This window comes from Tachysurus vachellii, chromosome 11 (assembly GCF_030014155.1).
Source record: "Tachysurus vachellii isolate PV-2020 chromosome 11, HZAU_Pvac_v1, whole genome shotgun sequence".
Classification (NCBI taxonomy): Eukaryota; Metazoa; Chordata; class Actinopteri; order Siluriformes; family Bagridae; genus Tachysurus; species Tachysurus vachellii.
In genome coordinates, this window is record NC_083470.1 from 20719781 (window position 1) to 20738711 (window position 18931).

The 18931-nt window shown below is 38.2% G+C and overlaps 1 protein-coding gene across 4 annotated transcripts in view; it reads right to left on the minus strand.

Annotated features, from left to right (window-relative positions):
* Positions 1-18931, minus strand: part of plch2a (phospholipase C, eta 2a) — a 127112-nt gene that overhangs the window by 10939 nt on the left and 97242 nt on the right. For 3 of the 4 annotated variants that reach the window (XM_060881407.1, XM_060881406.1, XM_060881409.1), the window contains exons 8-16: positions 18001-18204; positions 16642-16762; positions 15942-16113; positions 14161-14268; positions 8777-8932; positions 5841-5939; positions 5547-5647; positions 5352-5440; positions 4929-5111 (exon numbers count right to left, since the gene is read on the minus strand). In XM_060881407.1, coding sequence (XP_060737390.1) covers positions 4929-5111; positions 5352-5440; positions 5547-5647; positions 5841-5939; positions 8777-8932; positions 14161-14268; positions 15942-16113; positions 16642-16762; positions 18001-18204 — 1233 coding nt within the window. The remainder of the gene's footprint in view (positions 1-4928; positions 5112-5351; positions 5441-5546; positions 5648-5840; positions 5940-8776; positions 8933-14160; positions 14269-15941; positions 16114-16641; positions 16763-18000; positions 18205-18931) is intronic. The other variant, XM_060881408.1, reaches the window with a different exon arrangement.

Consider the following 18931-nt stretch of genomic DNA (forward strand, 5'->3'; position numbering starts at 1 on the left):
TTCTACAGTGTTTATGTGATTTGGATGTATCAGACTCCTATATACTGTGGTAAACACCTAAAAGAACTGTCAATAAATCTTTCCTTATATTTCTTTGTGTCATACACCAAATTGTCAGACAATTTTATTTCCCAGTAATCAGAAAAGGACTTCAAATGTATGGATGTGTGTGGATAAGGACTGCGAGTTTGGGTTTTCCAAGAGGACATCATCAGACCTTAAACTAACATCACTCTAATATATAACAATACATTTTATAGTGACTCAATGGAGGACACACATACGCACGAACATAATGACACAACATGCTTTACAATAATGAGCATCATATTCTTCTGTGTTTTGCACTACTTCTTCTGTGTTTTGTACTATTTGGCACCACTTTAAAACCATGCATCCTTGCACCCCTCAAAAACTATTATTACACTTCTGTATGTCCATCCATATTTATTCTGTTTATTCTGTGTATACATATATAGATGTATATATTCATAATGACATTCCTTTTGTACAGCTATACCTGTCATACCACTTCATACTGTATCATACTTATATAAAAACCACACTATATATACCCTTATTCAGTTACATGTACATATTACTACACCTTCTGTATAACCTCATACCCTTATTTATTACACTGCCACTTGTAAATAAGCTATCTATGCACTTCTGGTTATATGCTAACTGCATTTCATTGGCTCTGTACATGTAATTTGCACAATGACAATAAAGTTGAATCTAATCTAATCTAATCTAATCTAATCTAATCTAATCTAATCTAATCTAATATTCATACAAACATGTTGCATATCATTTACTGTAGGTTGATAAACAGACTATAACTAGAACCAGCATGTAGCTGGATTTAGACAGCTGTATGCAGCTGTATTAGATAATATCCTGTACAGCAGTTTATAACCCAAGGGTTGGAAAGAGGGAGCAACAGGGTCATGGGAAACCTTATTTAGAATGAGTGTATAAAACACTCGTTTAATGGCACCACCTACTGGCAACATGATATATCCAATTAACTGATGATTGTAGGAAATCACATGGGCTTAGCAATGCATGGTTTATAGTAATTACAGCTGGACTGCTGATTAGATATTGAGCAATTTCATGTGAAGAACAAGTATGAATATAGAGCCAGACAGCTTTCCTCAGCTCTACTCAGCCACAACCGGACTGCATCACTTCCTCTATCAAACCCAACCATTTAACAAACCATTGAAGTTTGCTATTAATGTTAATCCTCCAAGTATATTTTAAATGTAAACAAACTATAAAGTCGCAGTAGGACTGGTTTGATCAATAAAGAAAATCATTTGTGATTAATGTCATTAGGCTGCACTGCATCTCCCTCTCCAGATGTTTCTTGGTCCTTCACTCGATTAAACATGGACATGTCTCCTGACACTGTTGTCCTTTAAAAGTTTCCAGTCCAACACTAATGATGTATTACTGCTGCTGATCTAGTAACAGACAGTGGATATGGAGATAGTAATATCTAATTCTTGACAGCATCTAAAGTGTTATTTGCAGTTAAGATGAGGAGAAATGATTGTATGCTGTTGAGGGCATTGTATACAGTAGCATAGAGTAAAGGGGATCATAGACATGGTAATTGAAAAACTGCTCAGAAATGTAGTTATTTGAGCTGATGGAAAATTAATTGTGAGAATTATTAGCTGAGCTACATGAAGTGATTCAGTTTTAAATGTAAATCTTTTTTGGTATGTTTAGGTTCGACAAATACTTAATCAGGCTGCACGTTCAATAGATTCATGAGGACCCATCAAATTGTATGGAAAATTAAAATAATATTTGTTTGTTTGTTTGTTTGTTTGTTTGTTTGTTTATTTATTTATTTATTTATTTATTTATTTATTTACCCAAAATAGCTAGGACATCACACAAAACAAAAACACTTTATTGACACTTTATTCCTTGGGTCTCAGGAGTCTTTCATGTTCTGTCAATGCTGTTACTTTTCATTTTTTTTTTAAATCTTTCTTAATTATATACAGGATTTCTTCTGCTTTTATTAGCTGCAAATAATTTAAAGGTACATTTGATGGAAGGTGAAAGCTTTTATGGATAATCCTTCTCATCCTCACTATGCTGAGCTGAGGTGGGTTTGGAGGATGTTCAGCCACAGATTCCTTGAGCAACATGCCTCAAAACATCTGGGGGCCTTTTTTGCACAGTACCAAGACTTGCTAGTCTAATGACTGAGTCTCAAAAAACACACACTCAACAGTTAATTGTCATTCCACAGATAGTGAATGTGTCTAGTTAAATACATAACTGTAGCATATGCACATTCATATATATCTACATATGTATCTTACCTGCATGTTAAATATATCTTTCCATTCTGTAAGATTTGCACAATGCGTACTATTACTTCAGGTAAGATAATTGTACATCATGCGACTACATGTAAAATATTGCATATTACATTCTATTACCTCTTTACGTTTCTTATCATTTTTATTCATTCATTATTTCTTTTTTAAAACTTAAATGTAGTTTATTTATAGACTAGGAAGAGTGACTGGGTTTTAGTTTCGTTACAATTGGTACACTGTATATAACTGCGTACGTGTCAAAAAATCTTCGACAGTACTTTCTTGATTTATGCTGATATTATTCCTCTTATTTACGCTGATGTGTCAACATGAATTTCCCCTGTGGGGTATTAATAAAAGTACAGCTCATCTTAATTATTTTCTCAAACCAGTTCCATAGGTTTCTGTAACACACCCATGGCATATTCTCCTCTTTCTAGTATTCTGTTACAAGTTCATCTTTGTCTAATATGATGTTTCTACAGTGTTTATGTGATTTGGATGTATCAGACTCCTATATACTGTGGTAAACACCTAAAAGAACTGTCAATAAATCTTTCCTTATATTTCTTTGTGTCATACACCAAATTGTCAGACAATTTTATTTCCCAGTAATCAGAAAAGGACTTCAAATGTATGGATGTGTGTGGATAAAGACTGCGAGTTTGGGTTTTCCAAGAGGACATCATCAGACCTTAAACTAACATCACTCTAATATATAACAATACATTTTATAGTGACTCAATGGAGGACACACATACGCACGAACATAATGACACAACATGCTTTACAATAATGAGCATCATATTCTTCTGTGTTTTGCACTACTTCTTCTGTGTTTTGTACTATTTGGCACCACTTTAAAACCATGCATCCTTGCACCCCTCAAAAACTATTATTACACTTCTGTATGTCCATCCATATTTATTCTGTTTATTCTGTGTATACATATATAGATGTATATATTCATAATGACATTCCTTTTGTACAGCTATACCTGTCATACCACTTCATACTGTATCATACTTATATAAAAACCACACTATATATACCCTTATTCAGTTACATGTACATATTACTACACCTTCTGTATAACCTCATACCCTTATTTATTACACTGCCACTTGTAAATAAGCTATCTATGCACTTCTGGTTATATGCTAACTGCATTTCATTAGCTCTGTACATGTAATTTGCACAATGACAATAAAGTTGAATCTAATCTAATCTAATCTAATCTAATCTAATCTAATCTAATCTAATCTAATCTAATCTAATCTAATATTCATACAAACATGTTGCATATCATTTACTGTAGGTTGATAAACAGACTATAACTAGAACCAGCATGTAGCTGGATTTAGACAGCTGTATGCAGCTGTATTAGATAATATCCTGTACAGCAGTTTATAACCCAAGGGTTGGAAAGAGGGAGCAACAGGGTCATGGGAAACCTTATTTAGAATGAGTGTATAAAACACTCGTTTAATGGCGCCACCTACTGGCAACATGATATATCCAATTAACTGATGATTGTAGGAAATCACATGGGCTTAGCAATGCATGGTTTATAGTAATTACAGCTGGACTGCTGATTAGATATTGAGCAATTTCATGCAAAGAACAAGTATGAGTATAGAGCCAGACAGCTTTCCTCAGCTCTACTCAGCCACAACCGGACTGCATCACTTCCTCTATCAAACCCAACCATTTAACAAACCATTGAAGTTTGCTATTAATGTTAATCCTCCAAGTATATTTTAAATGTAAACAAACTATAAAGTCGCAGTAGGACTGGTTTGATCAATAAAGAAAATCATTTGTGATTAATGTCATTAGGCTGCACTGCATCTCCCTCTCCAGATGTTTCTTGGTCCTTCACTCGATTAAACATGGACATGTCTCCTGACACTGTTGTCCTTTAAAAGTTTCCAGTCCAACACTAATGATGTATTACTGCTGCTGATCTAGTAACAGACAGTGGATATGGAGATAGTAATATCTAATTCTTGACAGCATCTAAAGTGTTATTTGCAGTTAAGATGAGGAGAAATGATTGTATGCTGTTGAGGGCATTGTATACAGTAGCATAGAGTAAAGGGGATCATAGGCATGGTAATTGAAAAACTGCTCAGAAATGTAGTTATTTGAGCTGATGGAAAATTAATTGTGAGAATTATTAGCTGAGCTACATGAAGTGATTCAGTTTTAAATGTAAATCTTTTTTGGTATGTTTAGGTTCGACAAATACTTAATCAGGCTGCACGTTCAATAGATTCATGAGGACCCATCAAACTGTATGGAAAATTAAAATAATATTTGTTTGTTTGTTTGTTTGTTTATTTATTTATTTATTTAGCCAAAATAGCTAGGACATCACACAAAACAAAAACACTTTATTGACACTTTATTCCTTGGGTCTCAGGAGTCTTTCATGTTCTGTCAATGCTGTTACTTTTCATTTTTTTTTAAATCTTTCTTAATTATATACAGGATTTCTTCTGCTTTTATTAGCTGCAAATAATTTAAAGGTACATTTTTAGCTGTATAAAGGTTGAAATATGAACTACGTACCCAGGTGAGATCCGGCGTTCCAGAACGGCTGCGGGTTGAAGTTGCTCGAGTCCACGCGGTAGGACGAGGGATAAATTCGCGACAGTTGCCGCTGATTAAAGCGCACGAACTGGGCTGGCTTCTGCTGCATTAGCTGATGAGCCTTGGTCTCGCTTAGAGATGATACCAGCCAGCTGCTGCTTCCTGATACCACAACATGTCAAAAGTATCAATACATTTTCATGAGCTGACCAACTATAGAGCTTTTGACCAAATAAAAACAAAAAAAGCAAGTACGCATGTGCCATTCATATGTACTGCATGTGTATGCACTTATATAAATATGAGCTAACCTGTGTTATAAACATTTATAATAAACAATGACAAGTCACCAGTAATAAAGGATGACTTCCAAAAAGGGTTGTGTTTTCCTGCCTTGTGTACCTTGTGTCTCAAGATCCTGCATTGCCACAGACTTTGTGTATTTCACTAAATCAGACAGCGCCCTGGACAACTTCATGGTTTTCTTCCTTCTGCGAGAAAAATCACAAATTAGAACACACACACAGACACACACACACACACACACACACACACACAAACACACTCACACACACACACACAGGACCTCAGTCCTACCTGCTGTGATGTAATGGGACTTTTGACGCACTGCTTGAACTCTCCTGGTCCGTGTCTGTGTCCTCAAAACTGGACGTCTTTTTCAGTTTGCTCGTCTTCTTCTGCAGTGCAATAAATAAACCACTAACGGCTTTAGACAATACAATAAATTAACCACTAACGGCTTTAGACAATACAATAAATTAACCACTAACGGCTTTAGACAATACAATAAATTAACCACTAACGGCTTTAGTGTTTCAGCACCATGGCTAGCGAATCTCTTGTCGTGTGTGTTGGTGCATCTTCACTGACCTTACGCCTGGAGAAGCTGCCCATGAAAGACCGGGCTAAACGTTTGTTGGTGCTGGGGCTGGACTCGTCTCCTGTGTCGGTTGTTTCCTCTCCTTTGCCCTGGAAACAAACACTGTCCCTTTAAAAATTGTTGCTCTAGCAACATATATAATACCCCATGAAATGAGTATTATGTAAAAATAAAATTAAGTGTCTTATAACTTATGACCTAAAGAAAATAAACCATAACGTCAGTATTATGTAAATAAAATAATGTGTATTATCTCTTTATGAAACATATGAAACACATAACTTCTGTATTATCTAAATAAATGACACTGTGTTATCTATATAAATAATAAATAATTAGGTTAATATTGTGTACACAGTATAAAATGTGGTTATTAGAATTTTAATCACATTTCTACAGAAAATGAGAATTTGCTGGTTTTTTATTTGATGATTAATTGAGACATTTTAACAGGTAAAAACACAGAGGGTTTTTTCTGGTACAACACGACTAGACAGATTTTCTGGAAGTAGTGCGTGAAGTTTTTGTGGAACATTCTGTTATTTTTTATTTTGTAGTAAACCCTTCAGTCTTAAGGTGGCAGAAGCGTTCTGCAAACTTCAGACTTAAACTTCCAGTCAGCAGGTAAAACTGCATTGGGTGGAGGTGAAGTACTGTGCTGTAAAGCTGGATGACAATCTAAAGGCTGACTCATTAACCTGAAGGATGGGAAGTCATCAGTGAAAACACACAAGCAGAATAGTTAGAGAATCCATTAGATTTAAATACTGAGGTTTGATGTTAAGAAGTTAGACAAAAGAAGAAGTAGAAGATGAGAGAGAGAGAGAGAGAGAGAGAGAGAGCGAGAGAGAGAGAGAGAGCGAGAGAGAGAGAGAGAGAGAGAGATACATAACCAAACGTTCAAACCAGATGCCTAGAAAGGAAAGACTACGGTGCAAGTCTACTGCTTAGTGACTGTGCTGAAAATGAGGTTTTATGCTAACTCTAAGCTGCGGCAGGTTTGAGGATGAGGACCATACACGCAGTTTAAACCCACAAAGGAACCGAGAACATTTTGTTGTTACAGGTTTTTATTGCAGTCTAACCTATCGATCACATGAAGTAGCTGTTAACTGACCAGGTATCCGCCCCAATTTAGGCGGACAGGACTCATCTACCTCAAGGTCCTGACATGTTGTGTTTTCTGAAATGTTCTTTGCTCACCAGGGTAAAAATTCCATCCTTGCTGTCAGCTCAAACCAGCCATTCTCCTCTGACCTTTCTGGTTAACAAGGTGTTTCCATCTACGTAGCTGAGGCTTGCTGAATGTTTTATTCTTGTTTGTCTTGTGTACCATTCTGTGTAGACTCTAGAGACTGTTGTGAGAAACTCAGCAATAGCCTTTATGGGGATATCAACCAAGTCACAGAGTCACTAAATTTCTGGTTAATGTGAACATTAAGTGTCATTTAACAGTTAACATCTAATTTTGCATCTAATTGTACTTGTATCTAACGTTATGCATTGTTCTGCTCCTCCCTGCATGAATGAGCAGTTGTACAGGTGTTCCTAATAAAGTGGTTGGCACACTTTGCATACATTTAAAATATCTTCTTCATTATCTGATGGCTCAGTGGCACAGACTTCAAAAGTACTTCTGTAAGTTGCTCTGGATAAAGGCGTCTACCGAACGCCAAACCTGTAAATATAAATGTTGAAAGGTTCTGAGGTAATGAATGATTTCTGGCTTGGAATCCCAGCACTGCCAAGCTAAATCTTTTGGGTCTTTGAGCAAAACCCTTTCCTTCTCAATTGTAAACAGTTTTAAATGAAAGTAATAAAAAATGTTAATTTAACAATCATTTGCATGATATTTGATATTAACTGAATATTAGCTATTGATGTGTTGGGCTGTGAATAATGGAGAAGGTGATAAGAAGGTTGTTGATATAGTAGAACTCCAGACCCTGCTAATACAACATGATAACTATGGATAAGGTACTTTGTATGCACGTTTTAAAAGAACATTTTAAATACGATTTTTTTGTATTCTTTAACTGAGAATGTGTTATGGAATATATACCATAAAGCTGCAGAACTCTTTAGTTCCTCTTCGGACATTCTAAAGTGCTATGACACTCACTATCACCTTTATCAGGAACACCTATTCACGGGCACATTTATGCAGCTATCTAATCAGCCAATCACGTGACTGCAGTGCAGCGTATAAAATCGTTAGGAAGAGAAGAGATTCCGTTAATTTTTCCACCCAACATCAGAATGAAGAAAAGTGTGATTGGCTTTAATTGTTGCAAGTGTGGATATTTGTGCCAGATTCTGTGGGTGTAAATGCCTTTTTGATAAGAGAGGTCAGTGGAAAAAGACACAGATGATCAAATAATCAAATAATCACTCTTTACAACCATGGTGAGCAGAAAAGCATCTCAGCATGCACAAAACATCGATCCTGGGATATTTTGGACGAGCGATAACAGGAATAGGAGATCCGTGTATATCACAGTTGACGCCAATCAAAAATGATATGCTACATCCTTTTGTTAACTGCCTCTGCATCCTTACATCATGGAAAATGAAAGCACAGCAAACTGCCTTAACCACTGGGTGAATTTAGGATTGTTAATCTCACTACAACATGTTTGGGCAGTAGTACAGTAATTATCTCCTCTGGCATAGGAAGGTAGCCTCTGATCTCCTGGAGAAAGGCCAAAACATACTGGCTGGGGGTCAGAAAATTCCCAGGGGAGACAACAAAGAGCTCCTTGTTCTAGCACGAATGTTATTTTGTGTAATCTCTTGTAATGTTTAAGGAGGATATGGCTTTTAATGGCAGCACGGAGCTTTAGAGGTGCTCAAAGTATTACAGAAGCACAAACAGCCTTGAAAGGAAAAGTAGAATAAAGGCCAGGTGAAGAGGAAACTTATTCACCTTCATGGATGTCTTTTCATCCTGCTTCGCTGAGGGAGGCAGAGCTGCTATCGTGAAGCTGTCTGGATCCTCGCAATCACGGATCTTCGACTCCTTCATCAGGCTATCCAATTTTTTCTTTGCAACATTCTCCACTTGCTTTCTGTTCACAGAAGTCTAAATCATAAGCAGAGAGAACAACGACAGATTAGCAAAAAAAGAAAAAAAAATGCATTCAGCATTAAAGTACTGAAATAACACGTTCAGACTCTGTCTGTGCTGACAAGCGGTTTTAAAATAACTGCACGTAGATCCATCTAGAATTATTAGCTACCTTCATAAAAATATTCATTCATTCATTCATTCATTCATTTTCTACCGCTTATCCGAACTACCTCGGGTCACGGGGAGCCTGTGCCTATCTCAGGCGTCATCGGGCATCAAGGCAGGATACACCCTGGACGGAGTGCCAACCCATCGCAGGGCACACACACTCTCTCATTCACTCACGCAATCACTCACTATGGACAATTTTCCAGAGATGCCAATCAACATACCATGCATGTCTTTGGACCGGGGGAGGAAACCGGAGTACCCGGAGGAAACCCCCGAGGCACGGGGAGAACATGCAAACTCCACACACACAAGGCGGAGGCGGGAATCGAACCCCCAACCCTGGAGGTGTGAGGCGAACGTGCTAACCACGTTTGGCATCTCTGGAAAATTGTCCGTAGTGTGTGATTGCGTGAGTGAATGAGAGAGTGTGTGTGTGTGCCCTGCGATGGGTTGGCACTCTGTCCAGGGTGTATCCTGCCTTGATGCCCAATGACGCCTGAGATAGGCACAGGCTCCCCGTGACCCGAGGTAGTTCGGATAAACGGTAGAAAGTGAGTGAGAGTGAGTGAGTGTTTTCTAACTTCAGGACCAGTTCGTATCTCAGAGAGATTCCAAGAAATCTAAACTGAACTTGAAATTCTTCTACAGTACGACGCTGATTAAGGACACTGAGAGTTAATCTTTTTTTTTTTTTTTTTTTTTAAAAAAAAAAGCTTTAATGCCATGAATGAATGTACGAATATGTAAATCGACAAAATTTCTGACCACAATCACTGTGCTCAATGTGACTTGACCTCCAGGTTTAGTATATCACTCAGTGGATGCAAAATGAATTTATTTGCATAGACACTATGCTGATTTTGATACCTTGCTATATTCATTAAGAAGAGATGTGATGTTTTGCTTATGTGAAAGATCCAGGGTTCTGTATACTGTAGCTTGTTAGATTGTCTGGTCTCTATGAATTTAATTCCCTTTTCCTTCTTTTGTGTACTACTGTTAAAAAACCATGCAGGAAGATGGATTGGATACACTAAATTGTCTGGAAGTACGAGTGAGTGTATGAATGTTTGTGCCCTGTATGTGCACCTCATACCCTGTGTTCCTGGGATAGACTCTGGATCAGCAGCGACGCCGACCAAAATAAAACACATCCTGCGAATATATGGACTTTTTTTTTTTTTTTTTTCATTTCACCAAAGACATTCGGTTTGTTTTCTGACTGGCTTGTATGTTAGATAGAGCAGTGGTCCACTAACTGAAAAGCCCTGGCATATTTAATATCATTTGAATATTAATCGACTCCAGCCACCGGAGGAGATCCGATCTGGCAGAAGATTAGTTATTTCCTTGATGACTTGGCAGGGAATTTATGTATGAATGAATATAAAACTCCCATCTGAGCTGATGTCTAAGCTGGCTGAATTACAGTTGAATTGGCCTCGATGGCAGACTGACGAGCGACCTGTTTCTGCGAGCTGCTACTTTTAGAACAAGCGTGCTTTATTGCTGCACACTTACAAGTATGTGCAGCAATCTCTCTCTGTTCTGCCTTGAGTGCTTTTCTTTTCCCAACAAATTTCCTACCAACACTACCTAGAGCTCTACACTTTGTTGTGTTTCTTTTACAAAACACAGAAAAGGCCACAACCCTATAGACAATGAAGTGCATGTTTTATCTTAATGTGCAATGAAAAAGCATTTTTAAGGTATTGTTTATTAAACCATATTCTCAGTAATTTGTTAGACCTTATAAACTGTGAAGTACCATATTCTCTGATGAAAGGAGAAGATTGAACAAAATTCTTACTAATACTGTACCCTAATTAATATACTTAATATTCTGTACATTCTCACTCGCCATCTTTCTCCGTCTATTTCTCTCTGTTGAGCTACACAAGCTCCTGAGTTTGTTTCTGACTTCTTCTGCTCCTCCAATCCCTTGGAGGCAACACACTGATGTTAAGCATGGCCTCATGTGGACTATCTAGAGATACATGAGATCACTGTGGATAGTACCACTTGAAGACCATGGCGTTGGCTTTGAACTGCGGTCAGGTTTTGCGCTCAGGTCTCCATCTCTGAACATTTGATGGCTTCAGCAGTAAGGAATTTAATTTTAATGAATTCATAATAAATTTATAACGAATTCAGAACATATGATGAGGTTCCCTTTTGATTCTGGTTCCTTCCTTATATCATCTCAGGGAGTTTTTCCTCACCACCGTTGCTTCTTGCTCATTCGGGATAAATATAAATTAAAATGGCGTCTATCTCAGGCGTCATTGGGCATCAAGGCAGGATACACCCTGGACGGAGTGCCAACCCATCGCAGGGCACACACACACTCTCTCATTCACTCACGCAATCACACACTACGGACAATTTTCCAGAGATGCCAAACGTGGTTAGCACATTTGCCTCACACCTCCAGGGTTGGGGGTTCGATTCCTCCCTCCGCCTTGTGTGTGTGGAGTTTGCATGTTCTCCCCGTGCCTCGGGGGTTTCCTCCGCGTACTCCGGTTTCCTCCTCCGGTCCAAAGACATGCATGGTAGGTTGATTGGCATCTCTGGAAAATTGTCCCTAGTGTGTGATTGCGTGAGTGAATGAGAGTGTGTGTGTGTGCCCTGCGATGGGTTGGCACTCCATCCAGGGTGTATCCTGCCTTGATGCCCGATGACGCCTGAGATAGGCACAGGCTCCCCGTGACCCGAGGTAGTTCGGATAAGCAGTAGAAAATGAGTGAGAGAGAGAACTTTGTCAATTTATTCTGATTTTTTTCTATTCCTGTAAAGATGCTTTGACAGTGACAGTGTTATTCAAATAAAATTTAATTATTCAGAACTGATTAAAAAAAATGAATAATAATTTATTTGACTCCTGATTCAAATCATTTAAATGAATCAGTTTGGTCCCATGTCGATCTAGAAAAAGAAAAAGGAACAGGAATCAACACCTTCGGTATGACGCAGAGCTTTATCATGCTTCGTTCTAACAGCTCAGACTAGATTCTCTCAGCTGTCAGTGTTAGAAGAGTTGTGTTTCCTTCTGAAATATTTATCATATAACTGTGTCTTGTAGCTCAGAACTGTGAGGGGAGGAGGAAGGAGGAGGGGGAAGTATAACAAGAAAAGAGGGTTACACTCGAGATGAGACAGAGTTCACTTTGAGCTTACGTTTCAAAGAGACTTGCAAATAGAGACCAAAGTAGAAGCACTAAAGGTTTTTTTAAATAAAATTATATGTATATAGGCAGATGGTAGTGTTTCCAGTCTGTACTGTATCCAACTGCATAAAAAAAGCAATCTGATGGACTGATCCATAAAGAAAACTTGAACCGAAGATAAACAAAGCCTTATAATAAAAGAACAATACTGTAAATATTGTAAAAAAAAAAAAACACACAAAAAAAACATCAAACTAAACATTCTCCAGACTGAGCTGATTGGAGCTCATAACAAAATGTAGCATTGGTGGTTCATTGGTAGAAATCTTAGGGTTGTGGTAGCCCACTGGTTAAGGTGTTGGACTACTGATCGAAAGGTGAGTTCATATCCCAGGTCCAACAAGCTGCCACTGCTGGGCCCCTGAGCAAGGCCCTTAACCCTCAATTGCTCAGTTGTATAAATTGATATAAAACATGTAAGTCACTCTGGATAAGGGTGTCTGCTAAATGACAGAAATGTAAATGTAAACAAAAGAAAAAAAACAAAACATTTATCTCACTTTGTTAGAATTAAATGTGCATTTTTGTATGTTGCGAAGTGAGGAATTATGGATCTTTAAACATAAAGCCACGGCATCATGCATTATTATACAGCTACTGAGCTCTGAATCTATATAAAAAAAAACACAATCACTTATTCAGAGATTCTTAAATATACATGCTCAACTAGCTACTAGAAGGACAACATTAGTGAGTGAGAGAGAGAGAGAGAGAGAGAGAGAGAGAGAGAGAGAGAGAGAGAGAGAGAGAGAGAGAGTATGTTTTAGAGGAACAGTTTTTATCATGTGGGGGACATTCAGCTGGTCCCCCCACATTATTTTGTTCTTCTAAGCTTTTGCTAGATTTTAAAGAACTAAAAGGTTTTTCTTTAATAATATTGTATGTATATGTACCTTTATAACTACACAGTCATATGACACAAGGTGCCAGATGTATAACCATCAAACTTAGCACTACAAATTATAACTGCCAGTTAAGCTACAGTAGCACATACTGTAGCATGTGAATCAAACCAATTTGTCAATGAATGCTGATTAGTGTATTTTATACACCTTGTGTTAAACCTGTATCTGAACTGTACTCAATACTGTAACACCAACACTAGATCCTTTCTTATATCACTTTATCTTTATCCGAGGACAAAACACTCATGGCTTATTATTCTTATATGTGCACTCCGTAGGATACGACATAACGGCAACATATGTGCAGACAGAAAAAGCACATCAATGACGCCTGATGGAAATTGTTAACAACGTTAAGAATAAAAGTTTGTTGACTCACTTCATTCAAATGCATACATCGTTTCCGTGTGACTGAACTGAGTTACATTGTTTTCACGCATTCAACGTGATTTTTTTTTTGAGTGTATTTTCAAAGCCATGAATCAAGCACCAATACTGCGACGGAGCCCTTACACCTTAACACACATGGATTAACGAACGTAATTTAATCCTATAGTTATTATATTAATTCTACAATTCCAATCCTCATAAGAATTTACAGTGGAATTGGTTTACCTGAATACTATGTGACTTATTTATTGCAAATTAAGCAATAAAATCACATTTTATTGAAATATACAAACTATACACATTCTTAAAAATGTCTGACCACATACGTCTTTTTTATAGTGCTTTTCTTTTCAAAGAAACATTCATACATACAGTCACCTGGGGGAAGTTTTTAGACCACCAACTAGAGTATAGACATCCATGTAGAGTTGCACATATATGCATTTATATGCTATGGATTAATCAGTCAGGCATCCAGTTGGGAAAAAATGATGTTTTTAGCTAAGAATGAATGAAACCATGGACCTGAAAGAACTTTTGAACTTACATCTCCATTCATCAACTTGCAGTCATCTTCCATCTCATCTGCGCTGTCCTCATCTGACACGTCACCCTCCTCTGCATTCTCGTCAATATTTGGGGGCAGTTTTTTGCCCTGTAAGAAAAAAAAAGTAAAATACATCATTGTCGATAGAATGACAATGCAAAGAAAGGAAAGTCTTAAATTTACTATTATTTCACATCAAACATAATACTGTAGTGTTTAGGATACAATGTACAATGGCATCTGTTCATTTCATCTGTTCACTATTGAACAATTAACAATTGAAAAAAATAAAAAAAAAACAGTGCTGCATAAATCTTAAGGTATATTTTTACTTGAGAAATCCGAGCACATTTGCTGTCTCAAAATCTGCCCAATGAGACCCCGGGGGTTTGTCTGCACTCTGACTTACTTATCAGTAATCGTTTGATTGACAGAGCCATAAAAGCACTGCTCTGAACTGCTGGGTGAGACTGAGCACTGGTCTGTGGAGAGTTTAACAAAAGGACAGGAAGGTGATGGATATCGGTATTAAAGAGCAACAATCAATTTGGCACAGTGTCAAAAGGCTGCTTGTGTCATAAGCAATCGATTCCGAAATGTTTAACAAGATAAAGGCTTGACAGGTTCGAGTGATAACTGTGCATGATTTGTTTATCCCCCTTTTTATTTACACCATTTATTTCTATGTATTTGAGTCATACTGTGCAAATCAAGTTCACTTACAAGCTGTATATCTATCTAAAGAATCCAGGCTTGTTTTTAATGCCACCTGATTCGCCATATTTAGACTGTGAAGAAAAAGGTAATTTAGGCTAATTGGTGTCATATGGCCCAAGGATTTAGTAATAGATGATGTGAATGGCACAAGTATAGTAGATAATATCACATCACGTTCCTGGTCATATGGGCCTCTTAAAAAACAGAGTAGCTATTGGATGCCAAATCGAGTGAAAATAAGATTGCTATTGAATAAAGGGAAGGAATAATATCATAATGCTTGCACATGAATGAAAAAGCAAGTGATATGCAAATCCGGATCGAGCAGAAGCCTCTGGAAAGCAACTGAAAGAAAAAGAGCTGTGGGATTTAGGTTGCAGCTGGAGAGTTGCTTTTTGACCCAATGCCAGTACCCAGCAATTTGTCAATACTGCTCGCTGACCCAGTTTTTGGCCAACGCTCCAATGGCTGGTGCCGGACGGCTTCCAATTATAGTACCGGCTCTGTGTTAAACTACACTATCACTCCTGTGGCCTGATTTCTTGTTGGCTTGCCATCTGCTGCTCTATGGAGTCATGTAGTAGGGAAAGAGGAAGGAAGCTGGAAATGTAAGAGTCTCATTGTGGAGACTACAGAATATGGTCTGATTAAACAAAAAACACGAGGACCTCAAATTGAGACTGTGTAAAGATTTGCTGTATAAAGCAATAATACAGTCTGTTCCCATACTGGTGAGAACTAAATGAAGGCTGTAGATGCGTCAGAACTTTTGAACTCTAGTCCAGATGTACACCTCTATTCCCAATACCATGTCTTTGAACCAGATTTCTTGACCTTCGAGAAATGTCCACTAGAAACGTTTATATTAAACAATCTGTCCTGATGAAGATACCACTGTCTTAAATCTTTCCTTTTTATTCTTATTGCTTTTATGTTTTCATTTAATTGTCAAAGGATGACTTTTTTCTTGAACGGTAGAAATGGAAGAGAGATGAGCTGCATATCCTGATTGGACCAAATCAAGTGAACATTTTTTCCTAAAATCTAAAAATGTAAAAGTTGACCTTGACAAGAATTTTTCCTTTAAGGGAATCAGGTGATGGCAGGAGTCCTGATTCATTGGCTTTGACTGATGACAAGTCCAACTTCTCCCCTAAGATTTCCACCAGATACTGAGCCATCTTCTTCTGCTGAGGAACACTGCAGTGGTTCTCTATGGACAAGATCACTGGGTACCTGAAGAGGGAAAGCAAAGACAAAAACAAAAAATATGTTAGCTTATAACACTCTTGCAATACGTAAATAACAGGATTGAGCTTTGGGTAACAACTAAATGAAAAAATACTTGGTGAAAAAAATCCTCTGGTGGTGCCAGATAATGAAATATCTTAGCAATCTGCATAAACAAGACCTTAAGGGTTAGTTCATGTTGAAATATGTTGAACATTTTCACGACAAGGTTCTGAAGAAGATCCGTAACAGCAAACATTCTGTTTAAACTGACATGTTGTAGATGCTGAGAGATGTCTAAAAATATCTATCTAATAATGTTCTGTTTACAAAAACCTCCAGGAGCCCTAAGTGTGTGCATCTTATTGGAATTATCACCTTTAGCAACGCTGGTGCTAATGAAATTTCAGGAAGTAGTGTGTACACACACTAATGTATGCATAGCAAGTAAGAACAGTCATTCTACATACTTTCTGCTGTCTACTGTCTGAAATGATTAAAGCTCTAAAGGTATGAAACTCTGCTTAGACTTACGGGTTCTTGACAAACGCGTATTTGTTGATGGTTTCAATCACATCCTTAAAAAGGATTTTGGATGTTAGAGTATAGCCGTGGTGTACGATCGGCTCTCCATCTTGGCCATCCCAACAGTCCACTGGAATATAGCACAAAGTAGTTTACAGTACAGTCAGCATTCCGGTTAAATCACTGTAATAACATATTCATCTCGTCAACGTTTATGTACTCTGAAGTGCGTAAGTATTTACCCCCTGCAAAATTGCCCTTATTTTGGTGAGAACTAAAATAGAGATCAGGATTATATTTCATGATGGTACACAAAATAAGCCATTTCACTGAATTGAATTAAATTGGGGGCACGGTGGCTTAGTGGTTAGCACGTTCGCCTCACACCTCCAGGGTTGAGGGTTTGATTCCCGCCTCCGCCTTGTGTGTGTGGAGTTTACATGTTCTCCCCATGCCTCGGGGGTTTCCTCCAGGTACTCCGGTTTCCTTCCCCGGTCCAAAGACATGCATGGTAGGTTGATGGGCATCTCTGGAAAATTGTCCGTAGTGTGTGAGTGCATGAGTGAATGAGAGTGTGTGTGTGCCCTGCGATGGGTTGGCACTCCGTCCAGGGTGTATCCTGCCTTGATGCCCGATGACGCCTGAGATTCAGGCTCCCCGTGACCCGAGGTAGTTTGGATAAGCGGTAGAAAATGAGTGAGTGAGAGAGAGAGTGTGAATTCAATTGTGTATGTGTGTGTGTGCGTGTGTGTGTGTGTGTGTGTAAGCAACCAAGAGGCCAAGGGTAACTCTGAAAGGGCTAAAGAGAGATTCAGAGTTCCACTGACTCTGCTGATCACTGCTGATCAGTGATGCTACCACCACCAGGGTCCTAAACTATCCACACAGTAAAGCATGGAGGCAGTAGCATAATTTTGAAAGTTACCCTTGGTCATTTGGTTGCTTCTCTGTCTTTAGCTGTCAGTTAAATTTAGTGGATGGCCTCCTAATTTATTTATTTATTTTTTTTATAACCAAACCCTGCTTTATACTTTGTTTTCCTCGTGATAGCTTCTTGGTCTTCATGATGCTATTTGTTTACATTTGTTCTCTAACAAACTCTGGGGCCATTCAATATCTTCACACACACACACACACACACACACACACACACACACACACACACACACACACACACACACACACAGAGCATTATGGGCTATTTTGTGAAGATTCATGACATATCACAGTTCAGTCCATTTCGATTTCAAGTTGTCACATTACAAATCATGGGAAAACTTCAAGGGGGTTGAATACTTATGCACTCCAGTTTATCAGAAAATGAAATCAGACTGGAGTGCACTGATAAATTCCTTAACTTAAACTGACCTTCCACACATCTGCAGCCTGCTTGCAGGACCCATGCGTACATGTCCACCCTGGACTGAGACATCAGCTGGTCCCCCATTAGGTAGGTGTTATGTGAGGAGGCAATAAAGTACTTGCACAGAGGCTGAGTCATGTCCTGGTTCACTTCATAGTGTTCGGTATTAAAGATGTCTCCAGCAGGACTTCGCATGTAATTTGTGAAACCTAAGGAGTAGCATTTAGTGGTTGGATCATTCACATGGCCACCGAAGCTCTTTAATATATGTTAAAGGTCAGATACATGTCTTTTTGATCCGAACTTGTCCCAGTTTAAACCAGAACAGGAAGTGGGTGTGGTCTAGACCAGAAGTATTTTTCTAATTTCCATAATATATTCATTTGAAACTGCAGAACAGAACTTTATTTAACTCCTAAACTTCCTGGACAATTCCTCAGCTCTATCACCTAAAGTCAAAACTGGTCTCAAGCTGATGTCCTGTGGACCTTTCTACCAATATTTCTAGCTAATTTCACTGAGTAAGCTCATCATTGTCATGATTCAGCCCGGACTTTTGGCCATGTGCTGTTGTTGTTGTTGTTGTCACGTGTCTGCCCCGCCTTCGTCTGCTCCTCCCTGTCACCACACCTGCTCCTCATTGTCATCATTGTCTTAATTGTATTTAAGTTAGCCGCGTTGCTGAATGCAGGGCGGATCATTAGTTGCGTGTACCCCTTGTCATGTCTAGTCTCTGTTAAATGTCGTCAGTTGTATTGTTTCATTTATCGTCATTTTTGTCTATGTCTTCTTTATTTATTAAACCCCCATCATTTGAAGCTATCCTGCGTACGGGTCTGTCTCCTTCCTTCCCGGTTGTGACAATCATATATCATATTTTCTTTCGTTTGGTGATTTCTTTTCCAGAAACATCAGAAAATTTCCCAGGACATAATA